Genomic DNA, 23,404 nt, shown 5'->3' with positions numbered 1-23,404 from the left:
TGGTGCACCCAAGTGCAGTCCGTGAACAGCTTGTGAATGGGGAGTTGAATCCTGCTTTCTGCAGCTGTCTCTCATGTGCCACACCTGACAGGAGGTGGATGCATTTCGGGGGGGGGGGGGAGTGGTCGGATTGGCCAAATAGGGAGGCCTGGGGAATCTAGTTGGCATACAGGCTGCAGTTTCTCTACCATGTTATAAAAGGAAGAAAAATCTCTCTACCCAAATCCTTGACCATATCCCATTTTACAGAGCAATCCTATTGGCAGGGCAGATATTCCAAGGCAGTTTTACTGCAACATCCAAAACACTGCTTGTTTGCTGCAGCAGGGCAGGCTGCACAGAGAGGCAACTTTTTCCCCCTTTTAGCCATGACAGCTCCAGGGGCTCATGTCCTTTTAGCTCTGAACTGTGGGAATGGCAGCAGAATGGAGGGCACTGAATTCTGCAGATCTAAGGCTACCCTGTGACACTCCTCCAACCCACTACCACCTCCACTGGAAGGAAGACCATTAGCACATCTAGACCCCTGAAGCTTCCCATAAGTGTAGCAAGTAGTACCACACTGTCAGCTTGTCTTCCCCCCCTGTGGGAACAAATCAGCATTTTTACCATATCCAACAGTCCCTCAGCAGCCCTTTGAATGGTTTTCCTTTTGCTTAGTTCTGTACCTTGTTTCTGTAATTAAGTGCTAGTTGCATTAGACAACTCCATTACTTGATCCATTACAAGGATTCTTCTGATTATGCACATTAAGGGAAGTGTATGAAAGGGAAGTCCACACAAATAATATTGTGTCCAAGCCCAATTCATCGCCTTTGTTTCATTTATAACTGTGCAAGAACAAGCAAACTGAAATAAAAAACGTACGCAATGAATAGTTGAAAGTTTTATTCATATAAAATTCATTAAGAACATAAAAGATTGTATCTTAAAAAAAGATCTGCGGTTATTTACAGCAGTATTGCACAAGTAAAGTGGCAATTACCCTGTCAAAATTTCATCAGTGCAAAACACAAGTAAGCCAGGGAAACTGCAATAAAAATGCTACATAAAAATGCTGGGTTCTAAGAAACATGTTAGTGATTAATCAGTACAAGATCAGTGCTACATTGATGTTTGTACCTGATGTGATGGTGCTGTCATACAGTAACTAGTGGTCTATAAACCAGGGTGCAAAATGTCTCTCTTCCACTAAAAATTTAGTAGTTCTTGAATAAACTGCAGGTACTTCTTATTTATGAGGTAACAAGTCATATCCTGTGCTACGTAAACTGAGGCTAAGGGACAAGTTCTTAACGGCCCTTAAATGTACGCACAATTGTAGGAAGAAACAGGAAGCACCAAGATTGTGAACTGGCACCTAATGAATTTGCAACAAAAATCTACTTTTGAGAGGGGATGCTGTGAGCAGGTGTCCCGAGTAAGCTCCCTGGACATTTTTAAAAGACTGACCAGTTCAGAGCACTGCATGTTGCTTTATCAAAACCAATATGTAATCTGCCTTCGGTCCTCAGAAAGTTATTTGGAACTAACTCCTTTTAAAAGCCACAAATGCAGTGCTGGATGTGGCCCTTGAACATGTAAAAGCCCTTCCCAATCAAACTGATCCCTGCCTTCACTTCATATTTCAATTATTTTAACAAGACAGAGGAAGATGGGCAAGAGACACGGTACAGAAAATTAAGGGGTTTAAACAACATCTAAAATAGCATCAACTATCCCAAACTAGTAGACAGTGCTCTAAACTGATCAATCACTATTTCCATATACACTAAGTACAATTCAAAGGGGGGGGGGAGACTTTACAAGAACTTAAATAAGCAGAAAATAAATATACAACATTTCTACAAGTTACAGCATTATGGAACAGTAGAGTGCATTAATTACAAAGAAAAGGGGAATCTACAGTATTTAACAAAGTCAATTCTACAAAAAAAAGTTTAGAGAAATCAATCCGTTTTACTTCAGCTGCTGTACAAAAAAATCTTACATGACATAGTAAGAAGAGAGGGAACATTGCACAGAGGCGACATTTGGCTCAGATGAGGACTGCACTAATCTAATAAATACTCAAATATTTACAATCATTCAAAAGGGGGGAAAGCATGGAGACACTAAGAAGAAATTTGAATATGGTTTCTCCACAACCAAAGAAAATTCTTCATAAAATGTTTTGGCAGGATTATATATAGTTATAGATATATAAATGGGATTTCTAGAAAAAGTTTTTTTAAACCCACAAGTCTAATGTGGACACTGTGGGGATGTCAAGGCACAAAACCTGCACTGAACTGTGACAAACTAAAACGGGCCTTGCTTGATTTAGCATTTTAAGATATAATGTCCGGCAGAGATTTCTTGGAAAAACAAAGAGAGCTTGGGTTTGGGCCACACAGTGCCAATATCTTGCCATTTACTGATTTATGTTATAATTCACAGAATTTTTTTTTATTAAAAAAAACCACATTTCTTCGGCTTACAATTAAGTTTGCCTGAAGCCATGGCAGCAAGCTAATTGCACTCCCATGCTAGCAGTTAACACATATGAATGTGTACACATCTCAAGGCACTGGGCCAGCCGAGCCTTATAAGAAAAGGGGGAGGGAAGGTTATAGGGGTCTGAAGAGAGTGCACTGCGACTTTCAGGACCCCCCCTTCCCAAAGCAGCTCCTTATTCCCTTAGCTCCCTCCCTCCACAAAAAAGCCACTTGTTACGGTTTCCTAAAGAATACTCTCTGTAACCATGTCAATGAAGAACAGGGGAATCCTCCCACTTCAGGCGCTTGCCTGGAGCTCCCCGGATCCCAACCACTGAAAGCATGACTGCAGGGAGGATTTTGTGTTAGAAAGGCATTAAAACTAGAGTGCTCCAAATGCAGAAGCACTAAACAGAAAACACTTTGGTGAGTTCTTGAGAACTAATTCTGGTGGCAGAAACGATTTTAGAAGGAATCGCGATGGGACAGTGATGACAACTAATATGAGTCAGTTGGATCTCAAGAGAGAGCTTTCCAATTGTTCCCAGTGAAAAACACAGGTTTCCCATCGTATGCTGAAAGATTACTGGCAAACTGCCGGTGTAAAAGCTGTGTTATCAACATTGCTAAACCTGGAAATGAACTCCTTAGTTTCCCTGGTTTTTTGGATGCCACAAAAAATCTCTATCACACAGTATCAGTTTGAATGGTCTAAGACTAACACCTGCTTCTTTGCCTTTTTCAGTCAACCAGCTTTATGTGGGTACCATGCAATTACAGGCAAAATTACTATTAGTGGTGTTGCAATTTCTGCTTGATGTTAAACAAATTGGGGAGAAAGCCCACAACATTGTTCACCAAAGCTAGTAAAATTAAGAAACTAACGCTGCTACAAAGCTACCATGGCTTTTGCCCTTGTTAGCACATTATCGCCGTTGGAGCTTACAAATGAACAGCCCGACCGAATAAGGGCTATACAGATAAGGAGACAAGACTTCTTCTGCACATGATTCCCTGGCTGGATCTGGAATAGCAAAAGCACAAGAGGATGAAGTGGTTTGGACTCTGTCCCTGGATGCAAGACTTAGGGATGTTTCCAACAGTGAACTGGCAACAGTCAAATCATGGCTGTCAGTTTGGACAGAATCTTAGCACACCCTTTCCTCGTCTCTTGTTTTCAAAGAGGTGTTTGGCACTGTCAATATCAATCTTACTAACCATCTATGTACAGACATGCACCAGGTGATGTGTGCGAGCAGCTTATTGTTGCTTGTGCCTCTCTCTAGCTTGGGACCCCAAAGCTTATTTTGATCATCTGGATTTATCCTATAATCTACTGCAGAAACATTCAGGACAGGGGATGCATCTGCAGGCACTAGCATACGAGCTGAAGTTGACAAAACTCTCCAGCACATAATAGCACTTAGGATGGATTTGATATAGCCCAAAAAAGACTGCATTTTTTTTAAAAAGAGGTTACAACATTTTCAGTGGCACTGGTGAAACCAGAAATTGGCGACGTAGCATTTGGAAGCGAGTTACAAACAGGAATCAGTTGACCCATTGTATTATGCAAAGTATCTGCACCATTTTATGTAACTGATCAATGGCCAAATAAAATTATGTAAAATAAGGGGCACTTGCAACCAGAACCTTTAAGCAACTATGCAGTTCCAGGAAGCTCATTTTGCAGTTGCCTCCCAAAGCAAAGTAAAAACGCAGTCCAAATCCACATATGAACCAGTTTACCATAACATGGTACAGCACAGGTTAAACCGCTTTGATTTTATAGGAGGAAATTGAAATGAACAATGTCCCAAAACTGAAGCAATTCAGGTTGCAATCCTTTAATCTACGCATGTAGGAATAAGCCTCATTGAACTCACGTGGAACTTACTTCTGAGATATAGGGATTGCATCAGGAAGCATCATGAAGGATATTACAGAAGCAAAATGTTTCTTTTTTTAAAAAAGGAAGTTGGGATCTGTGCCAATACTGTCTGCCATCTGGTTTAGTGGAATTTTACTTGATTTTTTTTTAATGGCACATTTTTATTTAAGTTTGGGATTGTGTGCATACTGTGGTTCTTTACCAATTTGGTATAGGGTACAGAATTCAGTATCCTGAGAATTTCAGCTCTTTTTAAAAGCAATTTATTAATCTTTTCGGCTGCAAATCTAAGTCTGAAAGACTCCTTCCAAAATCTGATGTAATATCTGAATGCAAGGGACCACGGGGAGTCTTCGGGGCTCTGCTCAGCATTTCCCAAACCTTTATTACATGGGACACAGTGTTTTCTAGGATTAAGATTGGGGGCTTTACCATACACCTGTTTTCTCAGTCTGCTCCCACAATAATCGGCAACTACAGAATGACGCAGTTAAGAGGGTCTTACTGCCACTCTACATTTCCCCTTCTTCTGCCTGTCAGGAGTCAGGTAGGGAAGGACTGTGTGCAGGAGATCCCAGGTTCAATCCCCCGTATCTACAGGTAAGGATGAGAAATACTCCTTACACACTTATCAGTCAGAATGACAATACTGAGCTAGATGGCTCAGTGGTATAAAGCAGCTTCTTATACTTTCTGGGATTCTCCTGTACCTGGCAGCCCACAGCGCACCCAAGACAAGGAACCTAGCAAGTCCTTCCCACAGAAGACTCCCTCTTCCCATAAACTGACAGATAAATTGGGTAAAAGGGACAGAGGAGGGAATTAAAGATGCACAGGACTGTCTCCAGTCCAGCATAGTGACTTAAGTTTTCCGGACGCATTTCAGTCCTTTGCTATGGCATACCACTGTGCCCCACCCTACAGTTTGGGAATTATCAATCCTTACCGCTCCCCTTTATGGCTTACAGAAACAACCTGCACAATTTAATATGTTGCACAATTCAGCTGTTTGCAGCAGGTTGCCCTTGATTCAGCTTTTCGTTTTTCTTATCACATTACAAATAGCCCTGATTAAGGAACATCACAAAACAAAGTAGCTAACTCATATTAGATAAATGCAGCCAATCACCTACTGGCACCTTAGGAAAGGGAGGTGGAATAGGTGCCACTTGTTAAAAGGTCTTTTTTTCTGGAATAAAATTTGTTCCTGCTCTTTCTTTTGTTGGAGTTTTCACCCTCTGAATACTGTGCTGCTGTTGACCTCAAACCCAGGCAGCGAGTCAGTAGTCCTTTTACATTCCACATTATGGTTGCTCGGTCATCTCTCATATTATTTAAAAACAAAGGCAGCAATTAACAAAATCCAGAGTGCTTAAAAAAATAAACAAAACAAAACGCAGAGACTGGATTTAAAAAAACAAAGAGAAATATACCAAAGTGAGGATCAAAACAGTGCCTGAAATTATGCAGTAGGACCCTGTTGCTAGCAACTTTGGGCAATATTGCACAGGCATAGGAACTGCTTTCACCCACGTACAATGACTTATTGCTACATTCCCCCCTCCCCCCCCCCACCTTCAGTATATGTCATAGAATACACACTTATCTATACAAATTATAAAGGAAGAAAATTGTAAAAGGCAACCTGGTGACATTATTTGGAACATTAAAACTTTCACAGTTTAATTTCAACTTCCAAAGCAAATTCAAGAGTTCTCCTTCTGGGCTGCAAGATGCAACTGCTTCACCCAACAGAAGATTAAAAATGGTGCTTAAACAGCAGATGGGTGTATTTCCCCTCCCCACCCCCCACCCCAAACTTCTTCTGTGAATAATGTACAAGGATAGGTGGATTTTAGGTAGCACAGAAATTACCAGTCTGTCTTCTCACTGCTTGGAAAGATTTTGAACAGGAAGTATGTAATATAAAAACTAAGACAGCTTTACAAAGTAGCTGGCTCAGACAATTCTGTTGCAAGGTATAATAGCAACCCACAAGTTTCCAAATGAGAACAGGATTCAATGATTTTCTTGAAAGCTGCAATATAGCAAGGTTCTTTTCTTTCTTTTTTAAAGAACTTTCAACAAAACAAAGTTAGCTCTACTTTCAGATGAAATCCTGTTTCTTAAAAAGGTGGTCCATTTCCAAATATCCGTTTAAAAAACTTGCTTTCCTCAAAAAAACCCACAAAGAGGTCCAAACCGCCTGATATGGAGTCCTTCTGCTCCTTTTCATTTGCTGGATGTATCCGAGGTCAAGAAAGGCCTGTTACCTGCACCCAGAGACCTTGTGTTCAAGGTTGCTGTCGCTGGAAACGAGTAAACAATCCCAAGCTGCCTCTTGGCGCGTTAGTCACTGCATTCTCCATATGAGGCGGACGATGTAATGCAACAGGCGCAAAATTATGATCTGGTGGTTTACTGCTTGGTAATCCAAGAAACCCTGCAAGAGGAAATGAGAAGTTCTTTTAATTCACGAAGCTTTCCTGTCTGGCAGTAATAATTACCGAATTTATATGCCAAGCACAGGAATTGCTATGCTAGCACAGTTCGGATAGGAAACTGCAAAAGCTATGCCAGGGCCAAGCATGACATGATGGCACTGTTATATGTTGGCACTGCAAGTCGTTCTGACAGGTGCTCAAGTGGCTAAGATTGATGTTCTGTACACAGTGAGATAATAAAACAACCAGTTAGCTTTTATTTGAGTTTTGGGTGTTTAGCATCACCTACTTGGCCACACTTCAACTTGCGCATTGTAATCAAAAGAACTATCATGTTGTTTGAAAGGGAGATAAGAGCATATGTACATGTGATCACAAGTAGCCTACATGACATAAAAGTTTAATATTTATTGACCTCACAATGTTATTTATGTGAAAATTAGCCTCTGCTGATTAGATGGGGATAATAAGTCCAAGATGAGGAATCCTGTTCTTGTATTAATTGCTATGGATTTATTAAGATTTATGCTGCCTTGACATGAATTTGGCTTTTACTTGTTTTATGTTTTGACACACACTGTGTTTTGCTGTATTTACTTTTATTCTGATAGTCTGCCTTAATTGAGATGGTTTCTGGGGTTTTTTACTGTTTGCTGCTCTGGGAAACTATCTGAAGTAGGATACAAGCAATTCTTTAAATGAAAATGCAAATACATGAGCAGAACTTACTGCTTTTTCTCACCTGTGAGCAATGGAAACATGCTTGCTCTCTCCTTCTCTGTGTCCTTTCCCCCCTAGCAGTTCTGTCCTTACACATTTAAATTTAAGCACCCTGTGTTAGCACCTAGTTCAACATACACACATTGTGTGAACTAGTCACTACAGTATGTAAGCTCTTGAACAGCCTGAGCTATAAACCCCAAGATCACATTTCAGCCCAGCCATGAATACAGTGGAGGCAGGTGGCCTCAGATGACCCACGTCACACACACACACACACACACACACACACACACACACAATATTACACTGGCCTCTCACACAAGAGTTGTCACAAATGATTACCAGGACAATGTATGCAAAATGTTCTAACCACTTGGGGGGAAGTATTCTATAAATACTGCTACTAATAGCAGTATTAATAATAAAACACAGCTTGTTTCAACATTAAAAAGTGTGAATTTATTATCTAAATAGGAATTGGCATTGAGCTGCAGCTGACTTCAAGGAGGGAACAAAGTTGAAGGGCTGTACCTCCCTCTCCTCCCTCTGCCTTAGGGGCAACACCCCTAAGTCTGCTCATGCTACAAAGCAGAAATTGGAGGGTGCTGTCCATCTCTAACCAAAACAGTATCTATGCCACATACATAACGGAGCAACACTGTGTCCACTTATAAACATCTGATAGTAGCACCTCTGGCTGCAACAAAAGATAGAAGTGTAAACAACAGCATCAATATGCCTCTGCTTGGTTTTTGCATTCCACTGATTCCAGTGGAACATCCTTCCATGTAAATGCATTTGAGATCAAATGACTTTTGTAATCATGTAGGGTGTAAGAGAAATGCATCATGTTAATGAGAAATGGATCTACTTGGGGGACACTCAGCAAAGCATGAAAAAAAATCATCATTAGATAGCAGGGTGTCTCCTGTCCTTGTAGTTTAGATTTTCCACTGATAGCTGCTGTCCATGTATCCTTAGTTGAGTATACACTTACAAAGACAGCGCCACACAATATGCCTTAAAGCAGGAACGGGAAACCTGTGGTCCTCCAGTTCTTGTTGGGACTCCCAACACCCTTCAACATTTGGAGGGCCCCAGCTTTCAAGGAGATAGCACCTAGCAAAGAAAAACACTTGTACAGACCCATGTTTATTCCTTTTTACCGTGACTATTTTGCCATTCCACCCTCTGTCCCAGTGCAGCCCCTGCCCTGCTGAGAGGAACACTCACGAGAAGCTCACACCTACCCTGTTACACAAATCCCCACTCCCACCCCAGCAACTAGCCACGCTTGCCCACCTGGCTGTCAGTTTTCTACATGCTTGTAACTAGAAGTAAAGAAATCTGTTTGTGGAATGCTTAAGCACCCTCAGCGCTGGGACTTGAGCAACTGTCGCTATATTTAATCTTGTTCTACACTGCTTAATTCACTGTCGCTAAGTTTTATGTGAGGTTTGTTACAAGAAACAAAATGGTATATAATTTATGAGATCTGGTAGCACACACAGAAGGAGAAAAGGGGAAGCCAAAAACAGGATGGTATTCTCAGAGTATAATTGTGTCATTGTCCAAATTGTTGACTCTCGAAAATGTTAAGAGATTCCCAAAGGATGAAATCTGGTAGCTATAATTTATCTGAGAAACCAGTGATTTGGCGTCGTTTGTGCCAAGAGCCTAAATAAAGCTATAGGCAATATGTGCCAGAGCTAATGAACTAGTGAACCTCTAAATTATTCTCAAGTGACTCCACCTGTGTAAACACTGGTTGGTTCAGTTTGGGGTATAAAAATATGCAAGCAGATATATTAGAAAAGATGCAGCCACGTAATGCAAAGTATGGCGGGTCACATATTAACATGTTGACTGCACTCAACTTTAGGTAAGCGCCACAGCCTGCAGGAAACCAGGAAGCTAACCAGATGGTGTATCATGCTAGTAATTTTACTTTCTATTCCTTTTTAAAAAAACATTGTTTCAAAATAGAAGTGTAATGTGCAAGGTGGCCCAAAGTTTTACATATACAATAAAATAATGTCATAGGCACATGTGGCAAATGTATGGTGCACATGGTTGAAACCATACAGACATGTGTAGAAGGGAGCCTTAGAAGACCAGTTCAGAGGGTTAGCTACACTGACATATGCACACAAGAATCTTGCAGTGCCTTATAAGATTAGCAGATTTGTTGTGGCTTAAGTTTTTGTAGGCTAGAACCCACTTCATTAGACACCACTGTTAAAACTTTAAAGTGCCGTAAGACCCACTCTGTATATGTTAAATCCAGAGGCTAGCACCATGTTTCAGCTGGGAAAAAGCATGAAAGAAGAGCACTTGGGAAAAGCCAGAAGGAGCTACGACTCACCTAAGGCCAACTGTTATGCCACAAGACACTTCTTTGGGTTTTCAAGCTAGGCAAAATTTTAGCTGCATAAAGAATGCTGCTAACATTTCCAAAGGCTGAACAAGACAGCGGCAGCTGCTGCCGAGTTTGCCTGACCAAGCCCTTGCCCCGATTCACCTGACATAATGGGACTGCGATAAGACCAAGGCACTTCCCCTCCACTTCTGCATAACAAGATGGGAGGAAATCAGTTTCGTGTCTGCAATTCCTGTAGAGGCACTCTAACAACAGCCTGTGATTTTTATCTCAAATGTATGGGATTGTTCCATAATTAGCCTTTCATAAGTTTATTTTCAAAACCATAAAGGCATTATTTTAAGTTTCTGTGTGTGTGCTTGTGGGACGGACATGGCAACCCTTTCCAGGCAACCCTAAGTGGAGTAATCCAAGGCAGCAGAAAGATTGAAAAGGATATGATTACCCGTTCAGCATGTGGGAAGCCACAAGACAGTGATGCCACCAAAAGCTGATACAAATACTATTTTAAAAGGTACACAGAAAACCTGTTAATAAAAAAGCAAAATAATATCCCAACATCTTTTCTGATACAGGGGTGCCAAAAGTCCCTACAAGATGCAAGAGTGAGTATGCCCTCCTGTGCCTGATGGCATATATCATGACATAATGCTCTGCAGAGACATCTAATACATGAGATCTCTGCCCCCTCCCAAAAACAACAGGCAAGATTCATGCAAATCAGACATTCATGACATTCATATGGAGTGCCTATGGCATACGTTTACTGTATATGCATGGCAAAGAATGGAGGACATTCTAGCTTCTCCACCATGTGAATACTGTCACCACCTGTATAAACGTCAGAACCAGATCAAAATCCCAACTCGCTGCTTCTTTAGGGGAATGGCTGGGAAGACAGATAACTAATAGATTCACAAAGGTCAAAGATTCAGAAGACTGGCACAAGAGATCCTGAATTATTTTGGATTAATACATTTTCTGCACTCCTTTAGTCTTCTTTCCTTCAGCTCACAAGAGATTTTGAATGGGTTGAAGCATGTAATTCAGCAACCCTGAAAAAGCTCAGCAGGACTGGCTAGAACTGGTCAAATCCTGCCTGAGAACTCCAAGTGTGTCTTCTTGAATTCCATAGAACACAGGAGGGATAGAAATGGCATAAATAAAAGACCCATAGCTTCCTGAAAGAACCGAGAAGCCAGCCCCAATGATTCCAACACTATCTCAGAGACCAACCCTAGAAGCCAGAAGTCTAAGGGGAAGCAGGCAGAAGGACACAGATGGACCATATTTCCAGTCTGTCTTGTGCTTGACAGCAGAAATACAGCCACTCAAGTGCAAAAAACCAACAAAACAACAACACCACATCTGTGTAAAGTCAGAATCAGTGGATGTTTGCAATTCTGGCTGATGGAATAAGTCCCATTGAAGATAGTGCACTTTATTTCCAAGTAAAAATGCTTACAACTGCAGGGCCAGCAGCAGTTATACATTCTGCTATAGAGAATGCTAGAAAATTGAGCTTCACATTGGCAGTAGAAAATGAGGCCGCCATTTAAATTTGGTACAAACTGAGAATAGTATTATTAATGAAGTGAACTAAGCAGAAAAGCTGGGGCTCTGGGAGGGAGAGAAGAGTGAAACTATCCTTCAGGTTCCAGGCAGGTAAAAGAGGGAGGGAGGGGAAACCGTCACAAACCTGAACTTAAGGAAACCTTGGAAGTTGCTTAACCATCCCGAGATGGTTTTTGCTGATCCAATTCTAGCTCAGTATTAGGAAGAGGTTCCACACAGTTGTATACAAAAGTAAAATAAAACAAAAATGGTCGCTGATGGGTAAGAAAGCAGTTCCGAAAATAAGGCCACGGAGTTACTTTCTCTCTTAGAATGGATCCCTCAGGCCCTGTGATGGCCCCCACAGAAAAGAGGAACACTTAATTTGCCTTGCTCAAGCAAGAAGTCTGTAGCCATGCAGGCAGATCAAATCAGAAGAGAAACTGCATCAATAAAATCTAACCTCAGATCTTCCCTGTACATGGGCATGCTTGTGTGACCCAGGAGGTGGCTGATCAGAGGCCCTCTATACCTGTGAGGTAGAGGCGAAAGCACGTGCAATTTTAGGCCTACAGATGACCTCGGTCAAACAAATCATGGCCTGGGAGCAGAATTTTACTCCCTTCAAGTCTTACCTGCCTAAGAAAATACAGGTCAAGGCGTGTCCCAAGTCCTGGGTCCAGATTCAAGGAAGACTTCAGTCTTTCAATATATTTAATTTGCTTTAAATTAATAGTGCAATAGACTGAAATAGCAGCAAGTGTCAAGAAAGAAGAGCCAACAAGTAGCAATGAGCATACATAGGCAGCAAGGAAAGGAATAAGAGAGTCGAGTAAGATGGCTACTACAAAAAAAAAATCAAAAATCAAAAGAACTGCTAAGCAACAAAGTAGTCTCCAATAAACCCCAAACTTTTCCAAAACGCTGGTGCAAGGTTAACTGCAAGACTATATGTTTTCAGACTTAAAAATTAGGTTAACTCCTGCCATTTCCCCATGTGCTGGGGAAAGTCTCAGCTCCTACAGACTATGCTGAATTTGCCATGGTCACTGAGGAACTTTAAAGATGTTCTCAGAGAGCCGAAGCATGCACTTAGAACCCTACCGGATTAGCTGCAATTCTCTCAAGTAAGCAGCCTCCCATGAGTTAACTTCTGGGCCTTAATCACCTCTGCATACAAGTGTCTGGACTGGCACAACAGTGGAATGAAGAAATACCCAAATCAAAACAATCTGCAAGTTCAATCCAGGGAAGCAGGTGCATAGGAAACAAAAACAGACCTTGACAGCCACTCGTTCTTTCTGAAGTCTCCTGTGAGTTTACTATTGTTATCAGTAGTAACATTTAGCAGCACATTCTACTCAAGTTTCCAGATATGAATGAGGAAACCAAAAAGCTGTCTAAAACCCAATTCATATGTAAACCAAATGACTCATCACAACAGTTCATTACGGAACACCCCTTCTGCACGTTATTTTGATGTGTGACAAATCAGGTGTGTGAAGCTTTGCCAGCTGAACAGAAAAGCTACATAGTCCAAAATAAAGGCGTTAAAAACGGGAAGGAGCTAAATATAAAACATACTAAACAGCCGGAGAAGTTTAGCCAAAACAAATAGCTAACGGGAAGCAAAACACTATTGAGGAAATATTTCTTAAGCTGAAAATTGCAGCCTGGAAAATCACTCAAATTGGTTTAACCAGTGATGCAAATAACACAGGGGCATCTGGAGGGGGAAAGTGGCAGCTGGAAGGTTAACCCTTCTTTCCTTGTCCCCTGGCAGCTTCCCCATCCCACACCCAAGCCCCAATAGTTTTTTGGGGTGGAGGATTAGGTATCTCATCTCACCCATATTTCCTTGCAAGGAAGAGCCTTGCTGAATCAAACCAAAGGCCCATTCTTGTCCAGCATCTTTTTCACACTGGCCAACCAGATGCCCATGAGAAGCCCAGATGCAGATGTTCCCCAGCAACCGGGATTTCAGAGGAATACTAGTCATAATGGCTAGTAACCATTGATAGCCTTGTCCCTCCATGAATTTGTCCAAGCCGATTTAAAAACCATCCATAAAGGTAAAGGGACCCCTGACCATTAGGTCCAGTCGTGGCCGACTCTGGGGTTGCGGCGCTCATCTCGCTTTATTGGCCAAGGGAGCCGGCATACAGCTTCCGTGTCATGTGGCCAGCATGACTAAGCCACTTCTGGCGAACCAGAGCAGCGCATGGAAACGCCATTTACTTTCCCGCTGGAGTGGTACCTATTTATCTACTTGCACTTTGAGGTGCTTTCGAATTGCTAGGTTGGCAGGAGCAGGGACCGAACAACAGGAGCTCACCCCATCGCAGGGATTCGAACTGCCGACCTTCTGATCGGCAAGTCCTAGGCTCTGTGGTTTAACCCACAGCGCCACCCGCGTCCCCAAAACCATCCATACTGGTGGCTATATAATATTGTGGTATTGAATTCCATAGTTTAATCATGCGCCGTGTGAAGAATAACATCCTTTTGTGTCTGCCCTCATTCTCCTAACATTCGGTTTCACTGGTAGACTCCAGGTTTGATTATTATGAGAACTGCACTCGCCTTTTTTTAATACTAAAAAGCTGCAGACATTGTCATCTTCCTCATAGCTTCACACCCTGATCATTTTGGTTGCCATTCCTGAACCTTTTTCCAGTTCTGCATTATCATTTTTGAGGTGTGGCCATCAGAATTGTTCACAGCATTTCAAATTGTGGTTGTACCATAGATTTGCATAATGACATGATATTGGTAGTTTTACTTTCAACCCGTTTCCTAACGGTCTTTAACATGAAATTCACATTTTCACAGCTGCTGCATGCTGAATCAAAATCTTTGCCACGACCACAAGGTTCCCCATCAGTCACTGCCAATTCAGATTCCCTAAGCATATTTGTGACTTTAGGAATTCTTATTTTTTGCTCCATTGTACATCACTTGTTTATACTGAACAGCATTTGCCATTTTTATGCCCGTTCTTCTAGTTTTGCAAGTTCCTTATAGAGCTCCTTGTTGTTGTTGTTTAGTCATGTCCGACTCTTTGTGACCCCATGGACCAGAGCACGCCAAGCACTCCTGTCTTCCACTGCCTCCCGCAGTTTGGTCAAAATCCTGAATAATGCGGTGTCATAAAGGCACCCTGACTTCCCACTCCTAACTCCAGATAATAAATTAACTAGTCAAAAAGCACAGGCTCCAACAAAGATCCCTGGAGGAACCCTTTTCTTACAGCCCTCCTCTGTGACAACTGTCCATTTATTTCCTATTCTGTTTCCTGATCTTTAACCAGTTATTGATCTGTAACATGCGCCCCCCCCCACCCACCCCATGCAGTCACTTCAGTTGGCAAGCACAGGAATCTTTAACTGAATGCTAGACTGTGAATCTTCCATGTCCCCTGAGGGAGAGTAAGAAAGAGAGAGATGTGTCACTATTGATGCCACAGATCAGTTTGTGGTAATAACATGTGCACTTCCAAGTCAGGTTATTAGGTCTGCCAACACTGCCTAAAGGCAAAAGAACTGCACCATTCATGAGACAGGCAGAACAAGACACAAGAAGTGCAATGGTAATGGAAAGGAGGTCACTGCACTGCACACCGGGGAATTAGCAGTTCATTACATACAGAAAAAGAAGAGGAAAAATAGATCCCTAAGTTTTATATGTTATTGAACAACTGGTTCCTTTTGCTGAAATAAAACTAATTGCAATCTCTTCACTACTGATAAAGTAAGAAGAATCAGACTACTGCAGGGATAGACATGTCTGTACATGCCCAGAAGAGAAGCACTGTGTTAAGTCCTTCCCTGTCTGCAAAGCTACAGTGTCGTCCTTCTGCTTCCAGTAACAAAGCACAGAGGACAGTTATGAAGTATTAAATAAAATAAATTCCACAGAATTGTGATCATTAGGCAGCTGCATTACAGTAGCAGGGAATCTACACATTTGGAGACCCTACCACTCACCAAAAGCACTAGCAGCCAACAGGTAGGTAGATGCAAGGCATTGGTGCACGTGGATCAAACACATGTGGTGTCTCCTCCAAGTTTTGACTAAAAACCAAGCATACCTTTACCAAAAACTACCAAAGGGTTGGCAACTTTTCCACTTGGCCTTGCCAAGCGCATTGAGACTTGGCAGTTCAAGCTTTTCCCACCATCTCCTCTCCATACCAGGAAAACACTTTACCTGCTTAATTTTCCAGTAATAAGCTGCTGGAGCAGGGCTAGCAACAGATATGCATCCTTTATTTAAAGTGAAGACTTCCTCTGGCACACTGCTCACAGAATTATAAAAGTGCACTGTAGACCACAAAAGTTCAACCACCATATGGACAAAAGTATTGGGAAGAAAAGAAATAAACCAGTTCTTAAGCTCTACCTACTATTCCTTCAGACAGTAAATATATACCCTTCCCCAACTTTGAATTCCTTTGTGATTTTAAAGTGTAGAGTTGTATTCAATACAGCGCTACTGCAAACATTTTGATTGTTTTGTTTTTCTACTGTAGCCTTCTTCCACCTGGTGCCCTCCAGATGTTTTGAACTACAACTCCCATCAGCCATTCTGGCTGGAGCTAACAGAACAGGCACTGGCAAGCTCTGCCCTCCAGATGTTTTGGGGCTGTAATTCCTACCATCCCTGACCATTGGTCCTGTTAGCTAGGGATCATGGGAGTTGTCGGCCAAAAACATCTGGAGGGCCAAGTTTGCCTATGGCTGTAATAGAAGTAGAGGGCACAAGGTTAGTGGAAGGCTGTTATACTAAGACACACAGCCTTTACCACTGATATCAAAGCTATTGATTATCGAAGTTAACCTGTCACTGAGCTGACTGAATAGTTTCATTCCCTCCTCCTTGTACAGATACTTATAAGGTACACCAGAATATCCCAAACTTTACAACAGAGGAAAATGGCAATACATTCCCCGCCCTTGTTATGTTTTGCTGTGAGCCACACTCCTGACAAAGCCCTCCAGGTCAAACTAAAGTATCTATGCGAAACACAGAAACAGTTGCCATACTTTAATAGGAGAGAAAAGCAGCAAAGGACAATTTTGACTGACATAAATGCCCACAAAGAAGTCTCTTCACTCTACCCCATCCCAGTTGCTCTGATAAAATTTGCAAGCTCCCGCAACTGCTTTTCAGTAAAACCAACCATAGTTTGCTTTTTTTAAAGTTAGGGGTCTTCTTAAAAGGTAGCTTTATGAGATTCTTTCAATTGGTACTGAAGGAAAACTGGAAAGAACACCAGTATGTGCACACACAGTTCTGACTTTCAGTAAACATCCCTCTGAATGCCACTGATAAGGAATTTCTACATTATGGTGCAATTTTTTTACTCCTAGTCACAATACGTAAACATGCAAGTACATCAAGTTGAGTAATAGGGCCTGGGCAGGGCAATCTTATACGTATGTTACACTGGGGACTGGGGAGAGGAAGAAATGGTGCTGCTACCCCAGCAGAATGACTGCACAACCCAGTGAATGCTCAGCTCAGTGCAGGAGAACCCACAAGCAGAAAATACAAAGGCTGCAGGAGAATGATGCACCCACAGTGTCCCCAGAAAGACTGCCACCACCCACCAACCAGGGACTTTGCCACTATCAACACTCTGCTGCAAACACACACAAGGGGGCCCATGAACTCACCTCAAGCTCCTTGAATGTGGGATATTTTTGACCTGAATTAATACAAATAAAGTTGATGTGCTACAGGAAGAAAAAAAGCAAGCAGTTTGTAAGTAGATGAGTGGGTGAAGCAGGCTGCAGCTTTCTGCAAATTCGGCACATTTGGTGCAGTTTGACACCTTTATGAATAAGGAACCAACACCTTTGTTGTGTGTGCTTTTTCCTGCCAAAACTAAGAATACCCATTTGGGCATACAGGGCTGCAGCAAAGAGATTAAAAAATTAAATTACCCTTCTCGGACTGTAGGAAGCATTAAATTCATCTCCAATGCGCTGTAATTCCCGTGCAATCCATATTTCTGGCCGTATATCTTCAGGGATTGACCGTGACTGCCACCTGTAAGCTGGATCAAAGCAACATAAAAACAAATGCTTTTAAAAATTCCCAAAATATACTTTCCCCCATCCCTCTCCCAATTTCTCACATGCATGCATCCAAAGGTTCTACATTAGTTTTCTAACTGAATTACAAGAATGAGAATGACAGCTCTAAAGAGACCCTGAAAACTTTTCACTGAGCTAATCACGAAGAAGCATGGGATTATAATTTACACTGAAGTTACCATGGCATCAGAAGCTTCAATTCCTTGCTTACAAAATCCATGACTGCCAATGGGCCTTCTTTCTTACTACCTCCCCACCCAGAGATAAATAGTAACTGATGTTCTCTAAGACTTTTACACGAGCTGCATAGAACAGCAAACTCTCAAAAACATCCAGTGAAAACGTGTAACAACACACAGATTTACAAATGAGAATCAGAATCTGATCAGAATTTCAATACTCAAGGATTATGTCCCCCAACAGAAACCATAAAGCAAAAGGTGAATCTTATACAAGCAGTTCCAAGTATTCCCATGTCATCATGTACCATGGAACCCCTACCCAAAAGCACCCACAATGCACTGACCTCCCTGCCCCTTCTCATTCCTGGTAAGCACAGCAACACAGCTGTGTTGTGGCTCCACCCCACTGGGCGTGCCCCTTCTGCGCCCCTCCTAAAAAGTAACAGGACTACAACTCTCAAATGCAAGAGCAAGATTTGCTTCTGCCTCTTGGAGGGCTCTGATACAATGTTCAACTCAGTGTCAAATAGGTTTATAAGGTATTCAGGAACTGGTCTTCTTATACATCATGCACATTGATGATATGCTATCCTTCATAGGACAGGTACTACAAACATCCAAAAAGCATGTAAACAGAGCAGCAGAAGGGACAACCTAGTTCAAACCAAAGCAAGGATTTCTTATGTGTGCATAACCTTGCACTTTAGAAGGAAAAGACTGATCTAATTAACAGGAGAAGAGTATTCAAAATGGGAATGCATGAAGTGTGATTGCAGTACACTGCATGCCTTTCCTATTTACAATGGCAAGGGAAGTTTCAATACATCAACTAACATGGTCAAGATGTTCTTAGACTTCAACTCCCAACCATCATGGCCAATAGCGAAGGATGATGGGAGTTGAAATACAGCAATTTCTGGTGGGCACCGCTTGGTTACTGGTGCTATAAGTATTACCTCATTCTCCCCCTCTCCTGGCTCAATTTTTTGCACATGAACAAGAACAGTCAATATTCGCCTCAAATATTAAGTGCAGTAACTGACATGCTTTTGTCATTAAGCATGAAGCAAAATGGAACCACTGGCCCTTCAGTATCAAGGAGTAATTCACTTAGAGGGAACAACAGGGTCATTCAGCTTGTGTTCAGTATACAGTACTAGAAAAGCTGACAGAAAGATTACCAGACACACAGAGAAAATGCTTCACTGCCTAGCATATCGCAGACCAGTCTATACGTGCCAGCATGGGTCTGCCAAAGTTATGTAGAAGATGGGGAGGGGGCTCTCTGTTTTTATGTGCCCAAGGGTGAGAGTAACAGAACTCTCCACGTGACTGCCACTTGCTTTCACACAGCCTCTCCCCCTTAGCCATTTTTCTCCCAGCCAGACCAATTTCCCACACTGGAGACAGAGTGAGAGAAAAATGGCATCCGGGGACAAAATGCAGAGAGACAAGTTGTGCTTGAGGGGAGTAATTCCATACCCCATGTCTACATGCCCTCACACACACGTGAGGGATTTATATGTAATTATGTTTTTGACATCCAAGGTGGCCCTTATGTCACACGGCTACTTTTCAGGTTGGACTACAGCTGTATATTTAAAATATGAACACATGCCTCTCTATAACCAAATATTAAAAGGAAATATTTGAATCCTTTTTCAGCAAGGAGAATGCAATGTGCACTTCAGAACCCATGATTAACTGCATTGAAGTGTCATAGTGCACAATGAGGAAATATTCAGTTTTCCAATTGAACAAGGTATCTTTTGTACAGCAAGAAATACCACATAATTTGGAGAGCAAAATGAACAGCTTTCGGCACATAAATATCAGCGCTTGAGATGACTGTATGAACATCTATCCAAGATTATTTCAGTCAACACAGTACTACCACTGCAGGGTTTCTGGTGGGATTACCTTTTGAGTGCTTTTCAGTTCTATGAACCTAGCCTGACTCCCCCCACCCCCTCTTCAACATGAAATGAGAATGTAAGCAAGCATGACAGCACTTTTTACACAAAGTATTCCGCAAACTTGGCATTAAAACCATAAAGGGATCATAAGGGAATACTCATAGCTTCCAATCTCAAAACAATCAAAAGCTAGCAGAGCAGTGAAAACGTTAAGCAAATGCGCCTGGCTTCAATCTGTATGGAAAAATTACTTCAGAGCCAGACTAACATTTGCTTGGCTTACAGATGTATTGTTTTCACATTATAGTAGTGAAATACCCGATCGGTTTTCAAAACAGACTTTGCATCAGGCCCAATTTTACTCACTTGCTTAGCTGCTGAATTTCATTCAGTAAAGTCCTTGCAATACTGGGCTTACTCTGCTCCTAATCTTCTAGACCTTTTAAAAGACAAGTGTGGGGAGCCAACCAACAACATTGATATTGCCATAGCAAATCTTAAGAGAATTCTCCACAGACAACATGTTATAATAGTAAATAATATTTGTTCCCACACCCCATAAAATTAAACTGTTTCACTCTGATTTGATCATCACAAAGCATACCTGAGCAGGTAACTCCAAATGTGCAAATGTAGAGGGACCACAAACTAGCCACACAGTTCCTGTGGAAATCAGTGCAGTTCTCAAAGGCTTATAATGGAGAAGACATGAGTGAATCTAAGGATTTAGGCTTGTGCAATGGAACTCCTCCCGCACCCTGACTCCCCAAATCTACTCCAAAGGATGGGGGGGGGAGTTTACTGCAAAAGTGTAAATCAGCACACTAACTTAATGAGAGACTTAGCACTACTTAGGATACAAGCCATAGAAATAACAATCTAAGCACTAAAGTCACACTCACACCAAGGAAAGATTAAAAAGAACACATACTCTTCACAACAAAAGCTCAAATTCCTACTCCAAATGGCCCAGATCCATTTCACTCCATAGCAGTACAAAGAAAAACCCCAGGAAAATCTCAAGCTACAAATGCCACTCAAGCAAATTCTGATACCCCATGTCGTATGTAACTTACACACACCCCAAATTGCCGCCCAGTGCCAGCTAAAACACTTTGATGCCCGAGGCAGAAAATTCAACTGGCAAAGCTGACAGGCACTAAACAGAGCCACAAATGTGGTGAAAAGGGACATCTAACTACCCATTAGCATTTCCTGCCACAAGACCAAGCAGAACCAAATCTTATAGCAAACTTGGCCAAAAATAATCTCACTCTGCCAGCGGGAAATATACAGATAGGTGCCTCAGCAGCCTGACAAATAATGGGCAATTTCAGACAAATTCTCCCCACCACACTCCATACTTTGTTTATGAGTAGCCAAGAGGTATGTAGGTAAATTCATATTGCTCAGATGAAGGCACCACTGCCATTTTGCACTGGAAAACGTGCTGCAACATTTCCACAGTAGTTTCTCACACAGAAAACAAGTTTCCTATGCAATAGTAATTTCTGTGTTGGAAATTGTGCACACTTGGTGTTTTATTTGCCACACTTAGATCCACACCTTTTAGCATTTTACTCTGTGTGCCGATTTTGAAGTCATCGGTGTAGGACAGGAATGGGGAGACTGCGACCTTTCAAATGTCACTGGGGACTACAACATGGCCCCAATGATTGACCATACTGACTAGAGCCGAGTCCAACAACTGCCTTTGCAAAACTACCCAATTGTCAAGAATTATTAGAAAAATAACAATGCTTTTAAGATTTTGGCAAGAACAGTTTGTTCTTCTTAGTGAAGTTCTATATCAGAAAGAAAGGCAGAAAATTACTTCTAAACCAAACACTCAAAACTGGCAAGTCCCATTTTGCATATTACACAGAAGTCTCGACATACCAAGGTCCTCCAGGAAGAAAGATGTTCTTTTCTCCTGAAAAGCCACCTGCTTAGAATTTCTTCATAACTTGACAAGATGTTAGTTTCACATAAGCACACAAAAGCAGAATTGTCCAACTAGCCTACTAAATCTAAGTGTGTCATGGGACCTAAGGGACTGCATGCATATCAAAAACCTATATTGACTTCAAATGACAGGTTCTGGAAGTAAAGAAATTAATATAATGTTTCATGTGGTTAATAGTGAAATCAATCTGAGGGTTTCATAAAGAACTTTCTGTGGTACTGCAAGATCTACGATCAGTAGCATCAAGTCATTTAGCTAATGCAAAGTGGAGATACAATATCAACATTCATATTTAATATGATGCACTTGAAACACACATGGCTGAAACCATATTCAAACAATGCAGGTTCTGTTCCCTCAGTATTACTATACAAAAGTTTTACATGTAATATATACAGTTTTACATGTAATATATACAGTCACTGCTGCAAAGCAAGGATGCCCAACATGCATATTCCACATCACTTGTCTCTTAAGACACACCATGCAAGATCTTGAGAGCCTGAGTTGTGCTTTAGACAATCTCCACTGGAGAGACTTAAACAGTCAAACACACCAGCTTCCCAGGTATCTAATCACAGCTCTCAGTGGCTGATAACCAAGTCATATTCAGAGCAGACCCTTTGAAATCAATGGGCTTAAGATGTGCAAGTACATTTAGTTTAACAGGCATACTTTGAGTAGTGACTAACACTGAATATCACCCATTAATTTCATTGGGATTGGCTCAGGAAAATCTACCCAGTCCAGCACTGTGTCCAACATTGGCCATCAAATTTAAGTTAATTTCTAAAGGGTTTCAACTTTCATCCTTACAGATACCAGGGCATTGTGCAAAATGCATGACTAAACTCGTCATAATAGATAACATACAGTATTAACAAATCAATAAAATAGCCTGTGAAGCAGCTAAAAAAAACCCTAGAGCTAAGTAATACAATAACCAACACTTAAAATGTCTGAGCAAGTAATAGAAAAAAGGTTTTCACCTGGTGCTGAAAGGATTATATTGTCAAGCACCAGTTGTAATCTATGGGGAGGGTATTCAGGGTGCCACCACAGAGGAGGCTTTCTCCCTTGTTACCACATAATGTTCCTCTGCTGGCAAAGATACTCATACGACAGCGTTTTACAAGCACTCATTGCTTGGCAGCAAAATGACTCAGGTGTAACTGTTCTGAAACTGTGCCAGCACAAATGAACAAGATAGGGCATCATCAGAGCCATTACACTGGTGATGCAATGATGTTACTCTCACACAGCAGCTGCACACATCATCAAAATGGTTTATAACAGGGATGCAAGAGGTTCAAAAGGGACAAATGTTTTTTCAATGATGATAGCTAGCTAGCTTAGGATTTCCAAGTTCATAGATTTGGCAGTAGTGCACAGTACAGACTGATACTGAATAGGGAGAGCAGTATGCATCTAAACAGGCTTACAGGACCTTGCGCCCCCAATATGGGTTCATTCCTGAATAAAATTGAGCATCTAAAAGGAAGTGCAGATGTTCTACACCCATCAGGCACTACTGACATAACATGAGAGTCTCCAATAGGGAAGTGGTAGACAGCTCATTTGTGCTCTTTGTATTAAAGAAGAGAAGTTCTATGCAGCTCAGAGTGTAGACTAAAAGATGCGGGGTTGGGGTTGGGGGGGGGTTAAAATATATACACAGTTGGCATTCACATTAAAACACAGAAAAAAGTAAACTAGGCAGTGGAGTGTTAGCTTCTTGGAAGAGAAATAAAAGACGTCAGGAAGACTTTG

General features: G+C 41.6%; 2 protein-coding genes across 13 annotated transcripts in view; one reads left to right on the top strand and one right to left on the bottom strand.

The window, feature by feature from the left end:
* The window catches only part of LOC310674182 (uncharacterized protein), a 276,582-nt gene that overhangs the window by 190,590 nt on the left and 62,588 nt on the right, over positions 1 to 23,404 (top strand). For 2 of the 4 annotated variants that reach the window (XR_014509418.1, XR_014509419.1), the window contains one exon: positions 19,418 to 19,514. The exons of the other annotated variants lie outside the window; for them this stretch is intronic. The gene's annotated coding sequence lies outside the window, so the exon portion shown is untranslated. The remainder of the gene's footprint in view (positions 1 to 19,417; positions 19,515 to 23,404) is intronic. 4 annotated transcript variants of the gene reach the window in all.
* Positions 874 to 23,404, bottom strand: part of BCL2L11 (BCL2 like 11) — a 93,679-nt gene continuing 71,148 nt past the window's right edge. For 8 of the 9 annotated variants that reach the window (XM_083433187.1, XM_083433188.1, XM_083433191.1 and 5 more), the window contains 2 exons: positions 17,418 to 17,530; positions 874 to 6,811 (listed from right to left, as the gene is read on the bottom strand). In XM_083433187.1, coding sequence (XP_083289313.1) covers positions 6,722 to 6,811; positions 17,418 to 17,530 — 203 coding nt within the window. In that variant the 3' untranslated portion in view covers positions 874 to 6,721. The remainder of the gene's footprint in view (positions 6,812 to 17,417; positions 17,531 to 23,404) is intronic. The other variant, XM_083433189.1, reaches the window with a different exon arrangement.

Source organism: Podarcis tiliguerta (genome assembly GCF_965153285.1).
Source record: "Podarcis tiliguerta genome assembly, chromosome: 3".
Classification (NCBI taxonomy): Eukaryota; Metazoa; Chordata; class Lepidosauria; order Squamata; family Lacertidae; genus Podarcis; species Podarcis tiliguerta.
Note: the sequence above shows the minus strand (reverse complement) of the source record. Positions and strands in the feature narration are given on the sequence as shown.